This window comes from Melanotaenia boesemani, chromosome 7 (genome assembly GCF_017639745.1).
Source record: "Melanotaenia boesemani isolate fMelBoe1 chromosome 7, fMelBoe1.pri, whole genome shotgun sequence".
In the NCBI taxonomy this organism is placed as follows: Eukaryota; Metazoa; Chordata; class Actinopteri; order Atheriniformes; family Melanotaeniidae; genus Melanotaenia; species Melanotaenia boesemani.
Genome location: NC_055688.1, coordinates 12,593,753 through 12,609,604, shown reverse-complemented (window position 1 = coordinate 12,609,604; position 15,852 = coordinate 12,593,753). Strand labels below are relative to the sequence as shown.

The 15,852-nt window shown below is 37.8% G+C and overlaps 1 protein-coding gene across 4 annotated transcripts; it reads right to left on the bottom strand.

Moving 5' to 3' along the window:
* Positions 1 to 1,289: 1,289 nt before the first annotated feature.
* Positions 1,290 to 15,410, bottom strand: fgf24 (fibroblast growth factor 24). Of its 4 annotated transcripts, none has more exons than XM_041989318.1 (6): positions 14,855 to 15,410; positions 14,145 to 14,764; positions 13,935 to 13,971; positions 10,099 to 10,276; positions 5,940 to 6,046; positions 1,290 to 3,195 (listed from the first exon to the last, which is right to left on the bottom strand). In XM_041989318.1, the coding sequence occupies exons 2-6, from the start codon at positions 14,174 to 14,176 to the stop codon at positions 2,917 to 2,919; spliced, it is 633 nt and encodes a 210-aa protein (XP_041845252.1). In that variant the 5' UTR covers positions 14,177 to 14,764; positions 14,855 to 15,410; the 3' UTR covers positions 1,290 to 2,916. The 4 variants fall into 4 exon arrangements, with proteins under 4 accessions (XP_041845252.1, XP_041845253.1, XP_041845251.1 ...); XM_041989319.1 differs by having other exon boundaries at positions 14,912 to 15,410; XM_041989317.1 differs by having other exon boundaries at positions 14,145 to 15,410.
* Positions 15,411 to 15,852: the final 442 nt, after the last annotated feature.

Below are 15,852 nucleotides of genomic sequence, written 5' to 3'. Positions count from 1 at the left end.
CATGTTGGAAACGATCGCCGCTGGTTTAAATGTCAATACACCCCAATGCAGTTTCGATGCGCATGGTCAAGTTTGAAGTATGCAGATAGAAAAAAAAGAAATGCTTCATGCTCACATTAATAGAATTTGGAGGGTTTCGAAAGTTACATTGATTAAATTCCTCAACCATGTACTAGGGAATGCAGAACTTAACTTCTTGTCTTAGAACTCTAAATATCTGTAGACAGTTTTGCACAGAAAAACAAAACCAAAGGTATTTATATGGGAAACAGAACACTAGAAGTTTCTATTCAGATATGCAGGGCATGTTTGATATATAAGCTATTGTTTTGGCATGTCCCTTTTCTGTTAAATAGCACCATTATTCTCATACAGAGAGCATAATGGCACTACAGGAGTTAATAACCAACTGAAAGAGATAGAAACAAGATAAAGGGGCAAAAGAAATCTTTAAAATCTTGCCATGAGCAATTTCTCCCACAACAAATCCTCCTTAGACAAAGAGGATCTTCACTGCTGATCCATTATATCAATGGTACATCTCTGGGTCGCACATCAAGCACTTTATTTCCACCTTTAAAAGCAAGCCAGACGTACAAAACCCCATGACAGTATAGGGAACCTCTGAGGCTATTGAAGGTGATTACTGCAGTGGAATGGATGGGGCCCTGATAGCACTGCAAGGAATTTAAACAAAAGTATTTTTCTCCCCTAAAGCTGCCATCTTTCAGTCTGACGGTTACTATAAACATCATTCCTGCATGCAGTATTATAAGACATGCAACTCTGCATTCCTTTAGCACCTTTAAACATGGTAAAATGTGTAAAATATTGTGTGTTTATGGAGTTTGGAGGATGAAGCATTTACATCAAAGTAATATTTCAAGTGCTCATGGGTCAAAAGGGCTAATTTCTGATCATGGTTCACACTCAAAAGAAACAAAAACAAAGTTTATTCTTTGTTTTGCTCACAACTAAAACAAAGATGAAAATTAAGATTTCTCTTCCAAACATACCTTTCACAATAATACAATGGTTTCCATATTTTAAAAAGGGCCAAGTGTGTGAACTTGTGTTTTCCTTCCTCTTGATATAAAAAAAACATTACAAATGTTGCAATAGGTTTTCATCTCTGACCTTCAAATCAAGACTCAAGCTTTGGGTTTGTATATAAAAATGCATACCTTGGCAGTATGCTGAGGAGGGAATGTTCTCTGTGTCTACCAATCCAATCTCTACCTGCAGCATTTCTATTTCAGGCAAATGTCTTAAAGTCAGCCCAAAACTGAGTTATAAAGGAAATTTTACCTTACAAAGAACACGTGAAATAAACCTCTTTTAAAATATAGTCCTCATTTTATTAACAGAGGCCAAATAAAACTCATCACATTTTATTTACAAAGGGAGGCAATAAATATCTTAATAATAGTCATAAAATTATTTTTTGCTTACATTTGTTTTAAAAAAGAAAACAAACAGAGAAAATAATAAACGTGTCATGTTGTTAGTAGCAACTCATACAAGAACCTGCCAGCAAATAGGTAAATACATAGTACTGGTGAAAATAGGCTGGATACTTTTGTCAGTGAAAAGCGAAGACTTTTTTCTTTCAGGATTCAGATACAAACTCAGCATCACCAGCAATATTCCCTAAATCTCGTCATCTAGGTTTTTTTAGAAGTAGTTTTAATGGTCAAATAAAGGTTTTTGAAGTAATTATGATGGATGATGAACAATATTCTTGTTTCTTGTGGATGACTGATGTGAGAAAACAACACAATGCAAAGTTTTTCCCTATAAAATCTTCCAGTGAGAGTGAAAGAGCAGCAAGAGATTATGGTAAAAAAAAAAAATAAATAAATAAAATAAAAATTAAAAGCCCAGTTCAAGTTCAGAGTTGTCTAAAAGGTTCTGGAGATTAATTGAACAAAGACAATTAGAACAGGTAAAGACAAACATAAGAACAAGGAGGTAGAGGAAATCATCACCAGCCCCCAAAACCCAGCAAGCTCTCACTTGAAGAATCAAAGCATCCTTTTAATACATGAGAGAAAGAGCTGATAGAAATGGACACCAAGGGAAAAGAAAGCCGAAGTGTGATGTAGTTAGAAGACCATGGAACTATGAATCACATCTGCTATTATTTTGTTTGCATTGTTTTTTTTTTCTTAAGTGTTTAAACAAGGCTAAAGCCATGGTGGGTGCCTGGCCAGTCAAAGCATGTTGTGTTTTAGCTGAATCACAGGCTGCTTGAAAATGTCACGGAAATCACGCTCAAGACTCAGAGATTTCAGCAGATTCCAGGTGCCACAAGTGAAACTGAAGGGGGTGAAAGACATATGGAAAGAAAGAGGAAGAGAAAGAGAGACCTGTAAAATATTGCACTCAAAGCTACACAGTTATCCTGGCAGCACAGTGTCACCTGCCACCTCTCTCCGTTTCATCTCCATGGTGTCTAATTCCAGTGGAAAGTATGGGATCCACGTTGTCAGGGGCAACACAAACAAAAACCGACAGGTATTCCAATAAATCTCTAGTTGGCTGATTTTTATAACATTGCTTCAGCTCCTGCTTCAGCTTCCATTGTCAAAAATAAAGTGTGCCTTCAGCTTGCAGTTCAAACGTAGCTGAGGACAGAGGTGACAGAAGTTCTGGCAGAGGTCCTTTAGTGTATCCAGTATAAATAACATGACAGGCGCATTAGCACAATGACATCAACCCAGAAGAATCCAAGAGTCAGGAAATATTCAGTCTTCCTGAAATACAAAAATAAACATCTTTGATCTTTTTTTGTTCTTTTTGTCTGTCTTTCTTTTACAGAGGTGAAGTCTTTAAGGTGATTTTTTTAAGAAGCTTGAGATTTTCAATTACATTTTTCCCCCCATGAGGATATCTAGTGCTATCCTATTGGTCCCATTAGTTCCTCTTGGAGTTGGGTTTTAATCGCCGAGCCCTTCGTGTCCTCTTAGTTACTGTAGTGAAACGGAACTCCTCCAACGGATCCACCCTGCCCTTCGGCTGGCGCTTCATGAAATGGACTTCCTGTTGTCTCTGTGTGGTTCGTGAGCCTTTCTTGGGTCGTCCCTTCCGATTGAAGCCAAGGTACCATCCTTTGTACTTTGCAGACACGAGAGCTGTATAGTTGTTCTCTAGGAATTCCTCGACAAACACACATTCCTGTTTCCTTCCATCGGGCTGGAGAGGGAAGAATTAGATAAGACATTAATTATTAACCTAGCAGTCTTATCTCTTCGTTTACTACATTTTTGCTTATTTCCATTGCAGCTGTTCTACACCAAAAGTGCTTTGCTTTCCTCCTGGGCAGGTTATATCCTGATAAATTTTTCTTAAGTGCAATTGTACAGCTAGTTCTCAATCCCATAATATCATTAAAGGCTTTTTATGTGCCAACATCTGATTTAATAGCATGTCAACAAATTAAACCAAAATGGAAATGTCTCTCCATCACTTTTCTTCTCCAATCTCCTTCTGAGGAACATGTCACTTGTTCATATGCAAACACTCTAATGTTTACTCGGTTTGTAGTCTGTGCAACAGGGCCCCCTGCCAAAGAACATCTAGTACTTATCTCAGCAACACAACAAGCTAACAAACTGACAAAACAGCAGCACTTGGTGCTCGGGATGACTAAATGTGGAATTATGAGGCCACTGATTCTCAATGAAATTTTAATTTAAGAAAGTTTAAATAGAAACTTTTGTATTATTATTATTTTTTAGCTTTTACCTTTAGAGTTCTACTCTGTAATGCACATTTTTTTAAATATTAAAATATTTTCATTTTAGTTGTACCTTTTCATAGTCTATTAAAAAACATCAATCTTTATTTCGTTTTGCTGATACAAGGCAAGTTTGCAGCAGCTAATATTTTAATGTTTATTCGCCTCCCTGCAATGATAAAGAACTTTGTCTGTAACCTAAATTGTTGTTGCTAAGGTTTTGACTTGTAGCTACGCTTTTATATAAGCTGTATCTCAATTCAGGGACTGCGTTCTGAGGATGCAGACTATAAAAGTGTGTCAGATAAGACAGATTTGCCTTTGTAGGACTTCTAATTTGGTCACAAGCAATACTTCTATCCAGTAGCATCATTTGGTGCAATAGTTTTCACTTGTACATCTATCCTGAAATCAGAGATCATTGCACTCCTTGTTTTATGCTTCTTAATATATGAAAAACTCCAGAGACTTAACCCCTGGTGTCAGAGTGCGATGTTTCTTAACTTTGGCAGCAAATTTCCAGCCACTGTCTTTGACTAGTTAGCTGTGCAGTGAAGCCAGGGACATTTTATTTTATTTATTTGAATTATTTGACAGGGACATTGCATTTGTACATAGTAAAAAAAAATTTAGTAGCTGATGCCATGCAGAGTTTTTAGCCAACACTAATTCTCAACTCTTGTCCCTGGTTGGGCCTTTCTACATTACATTGAAATACAATAATGTTGTGACATGCTGGGCCATAAAGGATCAAAACTCTTCTGAGCCTGGGAAAACAGGATACATTTGTAGGCTACATCCAGAAGAGCATTTTAAATGGGATAGCCTTTAATGTAATGCTGTGATGTAATTGGACTTCAAATGCAACCTTCGAATTATATATACCCTGAATTGGGTTACAGCTAGCCTGGCAAATAAAAAAAATGCACCTATAAAGCTTCAGTTAGATCTTGATTAATTAATTGTAGAATAATTAAAAATGGGGGCTGCATGGTGGTGTGGTGATTAGCACCACGGCCTCACAGCAAGATGGTCGCTGGGCTTCGAACATCCTTTCTGTGTGGAGTTTGTATGTTCTCCCCGTGTATGGGTGGGTTCTCTCCACGTACTCCAGCTTCCTCCCACCGTCCAAAGACATGCATGTTAGCTTAATTGGTCACTCTAAATTATCCTTAGGAGTGAGAGTGAGCGTGTAGGGTTGTTTGTCTTTCTATGTTGGCCCTGCGATTGACTTGTGGCCTGTCCAGGTTGTGCCCTGCCTCTCGAATGCTAAATGCTGGAATAGGCTCCAGCCCCCTGTGACCCTGAATTGGACTAAGAGGTATACAAAAGGAATGAATGATGAGTGATAATTAAAGTTTAAGAGCATTTTAATATTCACAACAAAGTCTATTTCTAGAAAAAAGCATCACTGTAATTTTTTATTATTTTATTTTTGCCTGATGGTGGTATTTACTCTACACAGTCAGTGCTTTTTTCTGTCATTTAATTTTAAGACACCTTGAAACTGATGATAACTGCAGATTATCATGAATTCAAATGCAGTCTTATTTCTTACGATATACCTGCAGCTGTTTTACCTACTGTTTTAAAGGTGTCAAAGAACTGTTTTTTTGTTTGTTTTTTTGTTTTGTTTTTTTGTTTTTTTTTTTGTTTTTTTCTTTTTGAGGCCCCTTTTTTCTTTGCAGTCATCTGCCAGAAATATATGTTTCTGGCAGATGCAATGAGAGACTGAGAACTTTTAAGCAATACTGCAGCCTCACCATGTCGACAGCATGAGTTATTAATGCAACTAAATCAAGTGTATGACTCAAAGAACAGTATACGTTTTCAAATATTAACTTCTTTTCCATTCGAAGTGGTTGTCTACAGAGTCACATGTAGTTATCCTGTGCCTGTGGCCACCTGGTGTGACTAAGTGATATAATTGCAATGGCATTCCTCCTAAGTGACCATTAGTCTCTCAATGCATTGTGGTGATTGCAGTCCGTAATTGACTGATCGAGTGTCAAAGGAGTTGGCTGATTACGTAATGGAAGAATGGCTGTGAGTTATCAAAGGGGTTTTGTTAGGGTGTACAAAAACAGCAGGAGAAAACAGATCTATGGCTGTGGTAAACTCAACCAGGATTAAGAGCTTAGAATCATCTTTAAATGCCTTTTAAAAAATCTTCACAATATATAAATTTAGGGCTACTTACCCTTCCAACGACTTTGCCCTTCTCATTCATGCAAATGTAATGTTCACTTTCTTTTCCTTTTATCCGAATGTGGCTCCCGAAGGTTTCTGTCTCAACAACAAGAAGAGCTGGAATAGAAAGAAAAAATAGACTCAGTTAAGGTCATGTTTAGGTCTTTGAGTCAACCAAACTCGATTTAAGTATTCTCATTCATTTTTCCTCAAAGTCAAAACCTAAAAGAATCCCAACAATCTAAAGTCTCTACATCATAGGACATAAATTGAACTTCCAAATACAGACTCTCCACTCAGTTAATTTGCAACAATGATTACAGGACATGACTCATAATAATGTAAAAACACAAGACAAGAGTAATGGCTCAATGAAAATAGAAGGAAGACAGATTTTTTAAAGGTATACTTTTAAATATATATATATATATATATATATATATATTATAATAAATATATTATACTATATTATAAACACAATTTTTTTGGTATATTTTGTTCGGGTTTGTTTTACTTTTCATTTTTCATTTTTTTTGCTGTTTGTTTTTTGGGGTGAGTGGGGGGGGGGGTTCTTTAATTTTTGTATAAAACAGAAAGTACTGTTGTGGGGGCAGGTATGTTAACTGAGGTTATTTTTGTACTTATTGCAAAGGTATTGCAGACACTCAGTGGTTACTGCATCTCAAACAGGCTAAAAATGATATGATAATTATTAGTTTGTGACTAAGAACTTTTGTTTACTTCTGTATACTGTTCTTTTGCCTTTTGAAGATTTTGTATTTTGTTTACTTTTTCTATTTCTATCCTATCCTACAGTCATTTGGCAGATGCTTTTTCTCCAAAGCGACTTACATCTGAAGGCAGTAGCGTTAAGGGTCTTGCATAAGGACCTAACTGGAGGGTGTTAATGCTCGTCACCTGTGGGATTCGAGCTTGGGTGGGAGACCGATGCCCTGCCAACTGAGCTGTCCAGCCCATCATTTTGACTCGCATGTAGAAAAAAAGTGATATATCATGACAACACAATGCTCAGTTATTTCCATATAGGGCCTTATATAACAGGGTGTTGGGCCAGTGTGGGGTGGTGAACATCTGAAAATTTCAATGTGTGCATCTTATCGTCATTTTCTGACTCCACTGGAGCAATCTCCTTTCATTTCCTGTTTTATTGTAAACAAGCAGTTCTTTTCACGACAAAGTGGCTATTTTGGATGACAAATCTAAAAACCCAAAGAGATTACTGAAAACATAATGCACATGCAGACCTCCACTTTCAGTCACTGTATGTCATCCGTTCTACTGCCCCCTGCTGCACTGGTGATCTATGGCTTCTTGCTAAGGCACAGATTGGACATCCTGAGCAACAGGTGCGTTCAAGTATTATTTTGATCATTCAGGTGCTGTCAATGCAAAGACATCCTGCAGTGGGTCACTTCAGCACTAGTTCTTAACGTAGTTTTGGTATATAAAAAATGTAATAGTGTAATAGTAATAGCCCTTTCTTTATATTATTATTTTACACATGCAATTAGACCTCAGTGAATATTAAAAGACAAAAAAAAATACCCCCTTGCTGACAAAACATCACCATTGTTTTTAATCCTTTTTTATGGTGTAAAATTGTGAATAGGGGTAAAAAAAAAATCATTGCTCTATTTTCTCATGTTAAAATATCTAAAGCTTGTCATCTAACATGAAATTAATAAGGAAGCCATTTTATTCCTTTTGTTTAAAGATTATATAGAACCACATGCCGCTTGAACCAGACACAGCAATAATCCACTCTCAAGATGTATCCTGGCGGCTCTTTTATTGTTCTGTGCCTAACACCCCCACTCCTGCTCCCATACCAAATGTTAACCCCTGCGAGGTCACCTTTGTCTCCACTCACCCTTAGACCAGCAAAGAGATCTTCCAAACATTTGTGCAGCGGTTATGTGCCCCTCAGGATTAGGTTTCAAGTTCCCTTTAGTCTGTGCTCACTCAATCAAAAAGTTAAGATGATCCATTTGTTTAACACACAGGTCCCATTCAGTAGCACTCAAGGGGGCAGAGGAAGAATAGTGGAAGAGGACGGGATGGGCTCGGGGGCAGAAGTAACCTCCCACCCTAAAATCAAACCTTGGGAGAAAAGTGGGAAGTAGGTGACTAGTCTTAAAGGTGTGGGAGGGGATTGTAATTCCTTCTCCTGTTCTGAGAGATGTCTGTTTGTACTGACTTGGTTTTATCATTGGATAGATTAGTCTGAACCCTTTTTGGGGTCACTGAGGAGGAACAAAATCCAAGAAGATTGGTTTACACATGAAGTAAATAGTGTTTTAAAGGGATTTCTGCTCCTCATGTCAAATATGGAAGTCATTTGACAACCTTTTCACTGTGAGCTGGATTGCTTAAGGATTCAAGAAAATTAATAATTCAATATATGAAATCTCCTCCCATAACATCAAATAAAATAATGCTTTTCTCCATTTTGCTAACTTTATTTTTTCTGACTATATTTAAAAAAAAACATCCCTCTAACACAGGGAGCATCTTGCTGTTATCAATACCACCAACAAATAGCATGCGGTACTTTTCTTTGAAACTTAAAGCACTTCCTAACTTTAATTTTCATAAACCATAATATAAAAAACTCTGACATTTAAAAAGCAGTTCTCAATGCCTCCCAGAACATTTTAATAAAAAAGAGTAGAACTCAATATAACACTTTTATTTGTTTAGACAAAAAACTAAAAGTTACACTGAGGCTGCTGCAATATTTTCCACAGCACAAAAAAAAAAAACTGAAAAATGTGAGTGGAGTTTTGGACAATCCAATCAATACTTGGACAGAACAGCTTAATTTCAACTGTTTTAAAAGAACTGCAACTGAGTGCTTAACACCTCCTTTTAGTGATCTGGTACAATCTAAATAATACATGCCACAACCATTTATTGACCGAAGCAAGAGGCCATCTGTCAAAGAAACTGAAAACTCTGGCCTTAATTCCATATTGCAGCTTTTATCAGCTAAAAAGCCTTTTTATCTGCTTTAGGTAGACAGCAGGCATCAGTTATAATGCACAGTTCTGGAGGAGGGTTGTTCTGATCTCTTAAAAGTTTAGAAGTAATGAATATGTTACAATTGCTAAGAAGACTTATAATGACCCCCTCTTTAGATGTACACATGTGGACTTTGCAGCCATGAAGCTCAATACCAAGGAACTATTTTTCTTCTTTGGTGCTTTGGAGCCTTTTGTTGTTAAGCTGCCGTCATTGAAAGTAAGCATTACTAGTGAGTGCAAAGGAGCTCACAGGTGCCAGGTACTGCAGCTGTATGGGGAGGAGGAGGTGGTGGGGGACAGGAGGAGGGTAGAATTGGCAAGGGCTCATGGGAAAAATTGGATCTGCTTCCACTCAAGCTCTAACAAGCAGTAAGGAAACTTTGCCTCGGCGCATCTGTGACTGAACACACTCACTCAGAGGTATTCAAGACCAGCAATTTTAGAGCTGTGAGTCAGCTGTTATGAGCAAAATATCTGCAGGGAAGCAGAGAACACGCTACATCAAACAGCGCTTTACTGACCATCAATTTACTAACGTGTCATATTTGATCTGAAGTAATAAAAAGCCAGTAGATGTAGTCATAGTTGGTAATTGTTTTAAATTGTTTCTGAAATTTAAAAAACAAAATCGGCCAAAGGCTTTTGGATCTCTATTTTTCATGCTTAACATTTTCATGTTAGCAAGAGGCAGCTGTAAACAAAACTGATAAGCTCATCCAAATCCCACATAGTTGAATTCCACATGACCCAGCAAGCTCCACAGAACCAGCAGAAAAGAGTAGTTTTCACTTTAAATTATTTTTAAATAAAAAAAAAAAAAGACAGAATTTCATGTTGACCACAAGTGACTTTCTCTGAATACCAAAATGCTGCATTAAAGGTCAACTGCAATGTCAGTAGTTTGAACATGGTTTCATCCCCCAAAAGTTACCATCTGCTTTTGCACCAGCCAGAGTGCAGAAAACCACCTCTAAACAGTGTGTCGTACACAGACAAACTGGCTACAGGGCCAAAAAAGAGTGTCTAAAAGTTACAAAACCTTTCAATTAGGTGGGTTTGCATAGTCAGCTAGTTTTAATATATGAGCTAAAGTGTCAAGTGAAAAGCACAGGAGATCTCCCATACCATACTTGCCCCCATCATCTCCGTTGGCATTGATTTTCTTTCCCAAGATCTGGACATGTTTGCCCGTAGTTCTGCTATAGAGCTGATATATCCGGACCTGCTTGCGGCTCAGGTCGTCTGGGTTTCTTGTGTGGTTTTCAATGTAAAACCTGAAATCAGCAGAGCTTTGCTGGGATTCCTGCACAGAAGAGCGAGACAAGGACAAGAAAATGAGGAACATGAACAAGTAGAGGGAGACAGCGAGATCATCACAGCACAGGTGTTGACAATAATGTGTGCTGTTGGTTTTATGGGCTCTGTTTCAAAAAAAAAAAAAATCGCTCCAGGGCCTAAAAACTGAGATAACAACTTGGAAATTGCAGCTGTGCCATTTTAGTATTTCTCTCCTTGCTTTCAAGTGGTGCATTTTATATGCAACGCATTTACAAGGCGCTAACTATGTCACAAGACGTTAATGAAGTCAGATGGAGTAAAATCAGAACAAAAAGAACAAGTGCAAAGCCTGCAAAGAACCGTTGTGTTGTTTAGGATTGAGACACAGTATATTATGTGCCTCTGGCAATATTGGGAAACCTCTACTCCATTTCCACAAGCAAGCAAGCCACTAGCAGTTATACACCTGAAGCATTTAGACCTGTTGCACTATCATCAAACAAATATCTGCCTGCAGGCCATATAGGATCCATTTATTTGAAAATGCTGAGACTGAGATAGAAAGAGGCACCAAAACTTTCCCGTAGGGCATAAATAAATAAATAAATTTCAAATCATACAAATCCAGCTTTTACATCGCACCAGCCTGATGTTTATGAGACGGCCTGGATGTAACATAAAGACAAGGGAAATCGCAGTTTTGACGGCATTTCAGAAAGGCAACTGTGACCCAACATGTGGAAGAACAAGAGGAAACGTATACTTTCAGAAGCCCTGGAATCTCAGTTCACGCCAAGATCCCATTTCCCCAGCTGTATGGAGTGGTAATTGCATAGTAATGGCTTTTTATGTGGCTGTTCTCAGGTGGCTAATTATATACACATTACATACACATTACAGTCCTTGCTATTCTAACTTTTGCAAATTAATGACATGTAGAAAACACAATGGGAAATTGTGGACAAACAAATGCTTGAAATCAACGAGCGAAGGTGAGCAAATTCTACAAATCTGAGTGTATTCCTGTTTAGTTCCTTGGAACCAGGTGTCACCCATGTTGTACTCTAAGGATATGGTCCACAAACCTGCAAATGTCCAACAACTTGTGGGGTGCAGCTTAAGGAAATATTCTTTATTCAGCCTTTGAAATAAGAAGTACTCTTTCAGCATATTCAGCAATGTAGACGTCAATCTATAACATTAAACATACAAACTCAAATTATTGGGGGCAACACAACTTGCTGAAAAATGTAAAAGGGTGGTAACTTTTCTACCTGCTGAATAGGGTTTCTTTTAGGAAAAATAATTCTTCCCAGCTGTCTTTATTGGCCCCTTGCTATAGCTCCTTTTTTTTCCTCCTAGACTACAGTTGACACAACATGACAACAAAATGAATCGAGGCCAGTGCTCTCTGGAATTGTGAAGATAACCTGAATCCAAACCTCAATCTGAGCCAGGACTCACTTAAGACTTTTTCACTTTTACTATAAGACAAAGCATGCTCACATCAGGACTGACAATATAATTGTAATATAATTCTGCTGTTGTCACATATCTCATAACTTTACTAAAACAATAGATTTTTTATCTCTTAACAGATACTTGTAAAAGCTTTCAAGTTTGCTGTTCCAGTAAATGAAGACAGAGGTTTCACAGCTGCAGAAACAATGTTACTAAAAACAGGAAGGAGCAGGATTACCACAAAATGCGTAGCAGTTTCAAATCCGACACATTTCCAACAGCAAATACCTCATGCCAAACTATCTGCAAATGTGTTCAAAGCTGTTCATCAGCATCATCTGCTGTCAAACACGAACCTCAAAGCTGACGAGTAAGAAAAAAGAAACGGCCACATAGAAAACATAGCTCTCTGAGCCGCTGAGGGATTTATTCCCAAATCTCCTCATCTCTAAACAAACATAAAGGTGTGTTTGGTGGGTTGCTGCATTTCATCTCATGAGAGAGGCAAGCCTAAGCACATGGCTGGGGTGAATGCTAGCGACAATAGTCTTTTATCACACTGCAGCATCTTCAAAGACTCAGCTTGAAAATGGATATGGTTTTGACTTTAAAAGACTGGCGCTCATCTTCACCGAGGAAGCTTAGTTGTTGCATCCATCTAAGATACACCTTGCTATCTGCTTGACACAAACAGGCAGGGTCATACACACAAACACACACACTCACACAAATGCCGAAGACGCTGACATGTTGGCAGTGCACTCAGAGTCAACTTCCAGCTGTGGTTTCTTCTTTTGTTTTTCCTCGTAAAATCATAACCACAGCATGACATGTATGCATCATTAGCAGTATGTAGCAGCAGTGCAAGACAGAAATAGCCAATAACATGGTGAGGCAATCTGACAGGGCCATGAAGGGCTATTCCTGCTTTTCTTTTACTCAAGATGATTGGTCTGGCACAAAGTAAAGCACTACAACACACTTCTTTTGTTTGATAAATATATTTATCAATTACCAAACTTTTCTACAACCAGAATCAACATGCAGATCACATTTTAAAATTAACAAAAACAAGAAATTAATTGTATTCTGATGGAACTTTATCCTGTATAAAGTTTATCCTGTATATATATATATATATATATATATATATATATATATATATATATATATATATATATATATATAAAGATGAAATAGAATTTTAGTTTTTTTTGTTGTTGTTGTTGTTTTTTTTTGGGGGGGGGGGGGGGGTACCTTTTACCTCTGGGAAATTTGGGTTAAAAACAGAGCTAGGCCTGCTTTTTAAATTTTTATTGTTGCAGCGCCGAATGGAAAAGAATATAGACCTATGCTCATCTATGTGTAACAAACAAATAAATAAATAAACAAATAAATAAATAATCCCTCCTACAGGGTGCCCTCAATTTGCACTTATAATGTAACATCATTCCATTTTTTTATAAACATATATAATTGCCATTACATAAAAACGTGAACATCCCCAACAGTGGGATGTCTATGTGGAAGAAATGCACAAGAGACTCAACCAGCTCGTTTTTGTCATCCCCTTTTGTACATCTAAGGCCACAACAACACCGAGATATTCCTTTAAAACAACAGTTAAGTGGAGTGTTGCGATCAAACACTAATAAAGTGCTCAGATAGCTTTATGAGAGAGGGAGCGTGCTGTAGCTGAATCACAGCGAACAGTCAATTAGCTGCGTGGATGCCTGCAAATCATTACTGTTCAAAGTGAGACACAACTAATAAAAACTAGGGTAACAAACGCCAAATGAGGCATCTGTTCGAAGAGCAAGATTCAACCCCAGGGATGTAAATATTTACTACATAATTCAGTTGTAAAATACTGAAAGTGCTACTTGAATCCCAGATTTAAAACAATAATTTGAATTTTGATTTATGCCATATTACTAAATGGCATTAATAAATGTGTTTCCTAATTTTGTATCAACGTGTTTCTCATATGAACTCTTTATTGGAGTAAGCTGACTCTGTCCTACAAGGTTATTGCTATTTGTTAAAAATATTTTAAATATATCTGACAATTTCAAACTACTTTATTTTAATGTTCTATACGATTTAGGTCGCCTTCAAAGCAATCTTAAGTTCTCTTCATTAGTATTCAACACGCTACACATAGGCAAGCAAAACCATACAAAAAGGGGGGAAAGCATTTAATGAAAAAAGGGTAAACATACCTGTAGCTGGAAATAGAGTACCAGAAAATGTAAACACCTAAAAGGAGAGAAAGAGTGAGAAGGGAGGCGTGAATCACAAGCAATTACATGGAAAATAATCGCAGCCTATCTGAATGACAGCAATGCACAAATATGAAGTTTTTGGCGACTTCTGTTGGTAAGAATGCATGACTTTATGTGCAAAAGCGCAGTAAAATGCAGAGCACTTACAGGTATATGCACCTCGAAGGCAGCAGAGACATCTTGACTTTCAGAAATACAGTTGAAATACACCTGCTTCCACAGATTTTAGAGCCCCGGGAAAGGTTGACAAAAGCGCCCCCCTTACTCCCTCTCTCGCGCGCTCGCTTTCGCTCCCCTGCGCGTCTTTTACGCACACAGCTCCAACAGCAAGCAGGAGATTGAATTCCAGTGTGAAGATAGATGACGGGAGAGCAGCAGCAGTAGCAGAGTTACAGAGTGCAACATTGGGCGCTTCCTTGTTAGGTGAACTATCCAGAAGATTGTTATTGTTATTATTATTATGATTGTTATTGTTATTTTTTTGTTTGCTTGTTTGTTTCTGCTGAGCTCAGTCTCCTACGCTTTTCGAGATAGCGCAAGGTTTCCGCCAAACGTGGAAAGTTTAAAAAGCAAAGGAGCAGAAATATTTCCTTCCTTAAAGAAAAAAAGGTGGAAAAAAAGATATCCTTTTGAGTTCTACGCACTTGTAGCTAAATTACGCCAAGACCCTCTCTTGTTCCTCCAGAGATCACAGGCTCCTGAACTCCCTCCGTACCTGTGGGGGGGTTCTACACCTTGCACCTTGGGTCATTTTATTCTACCAAGTCCTGCGGTGAGAAAAAAAAGAGCTGAATAAAAACTACTGTCCACAAAAAGGAAGAAAAATAAAACCCAATGCGGACAATACGGACAAGCACCTTATCCAAGCATAAGTTATGTTTAAAAGGAGAAGAAAAGTGGTATTAAAATCGCACCGGTAGCAGCAGATCCCTGGAGCGGTTATGGGGCTGATGATGGCGCAGCACTGCCTTTCAGTGGTGTTTGTGCGTCTGCGGCTAGAGATTTGGGCACAGAGAGGCTTTTTTGTTGTTGGTGGGTGGAAACATGTCAGCGGTTTGCACCTGATAGGGTAATCGTGAAGAGACCATCAACTCGGAGAGCTTTTTTTTTTTTTCTTTTTTTTTTTTCCTACTGGTGGGCAAAGCGCAAAGAACTTGAACAACGATAGGGATTACTTTGTGGTTTGTTTTATTTTTCAACTTATCTGTATTACTTTTTAAATCTAACCTAACTAGACAGTCCAGCTTTAAAGAGCTGAGCAGAGACATGATGAGAGATTTTTGTTTCCTTCGGTTACGCAGACAGAAAAAAAAGAAGAAGAAGAAGAAGAAGAAAAGACCATTTAAGTTATTAAATTTTGGCCGTGTGATGGACTGGCGACTTGTCCAGGGTGAACCCTGCCTCTCGCCTGCTAATTGTTGTTGGACTCTAGCTTTTCCGCGACCCTGAACTGGAATAAAAGATAAAAGAAAATATATATTTTTTAAAAATAATAAACGAATGAATTTATTTTTAGCTGATTTATGTGTATAAACTTCATTACTAGTTTTACCTTTTTAATGATTTAATTGATAAGCTGCTTTGTTATCTTGAATGAAATAGAAGCAGAGTTGATTGTGTTACCTCAGCAGAAACTGCATCCAGTTTGTGGATTGGCCTCTGTTTCCCAGACAGCATTCAAATTCAGGTTGCTTTCTCATTTTTTTTCAGTAATGTGCCATAACTTATTTGGCATTTAAATTAAGAGAGGTGCGAATGTGTTTACGAGTGCATCAGAACTGGCAGCTGTAAAGTGAGCCCACATCCCTGTTGCCATTTAGAAAAAAAAAAAAGCTGAGAAAACCTTTGTGGTTCG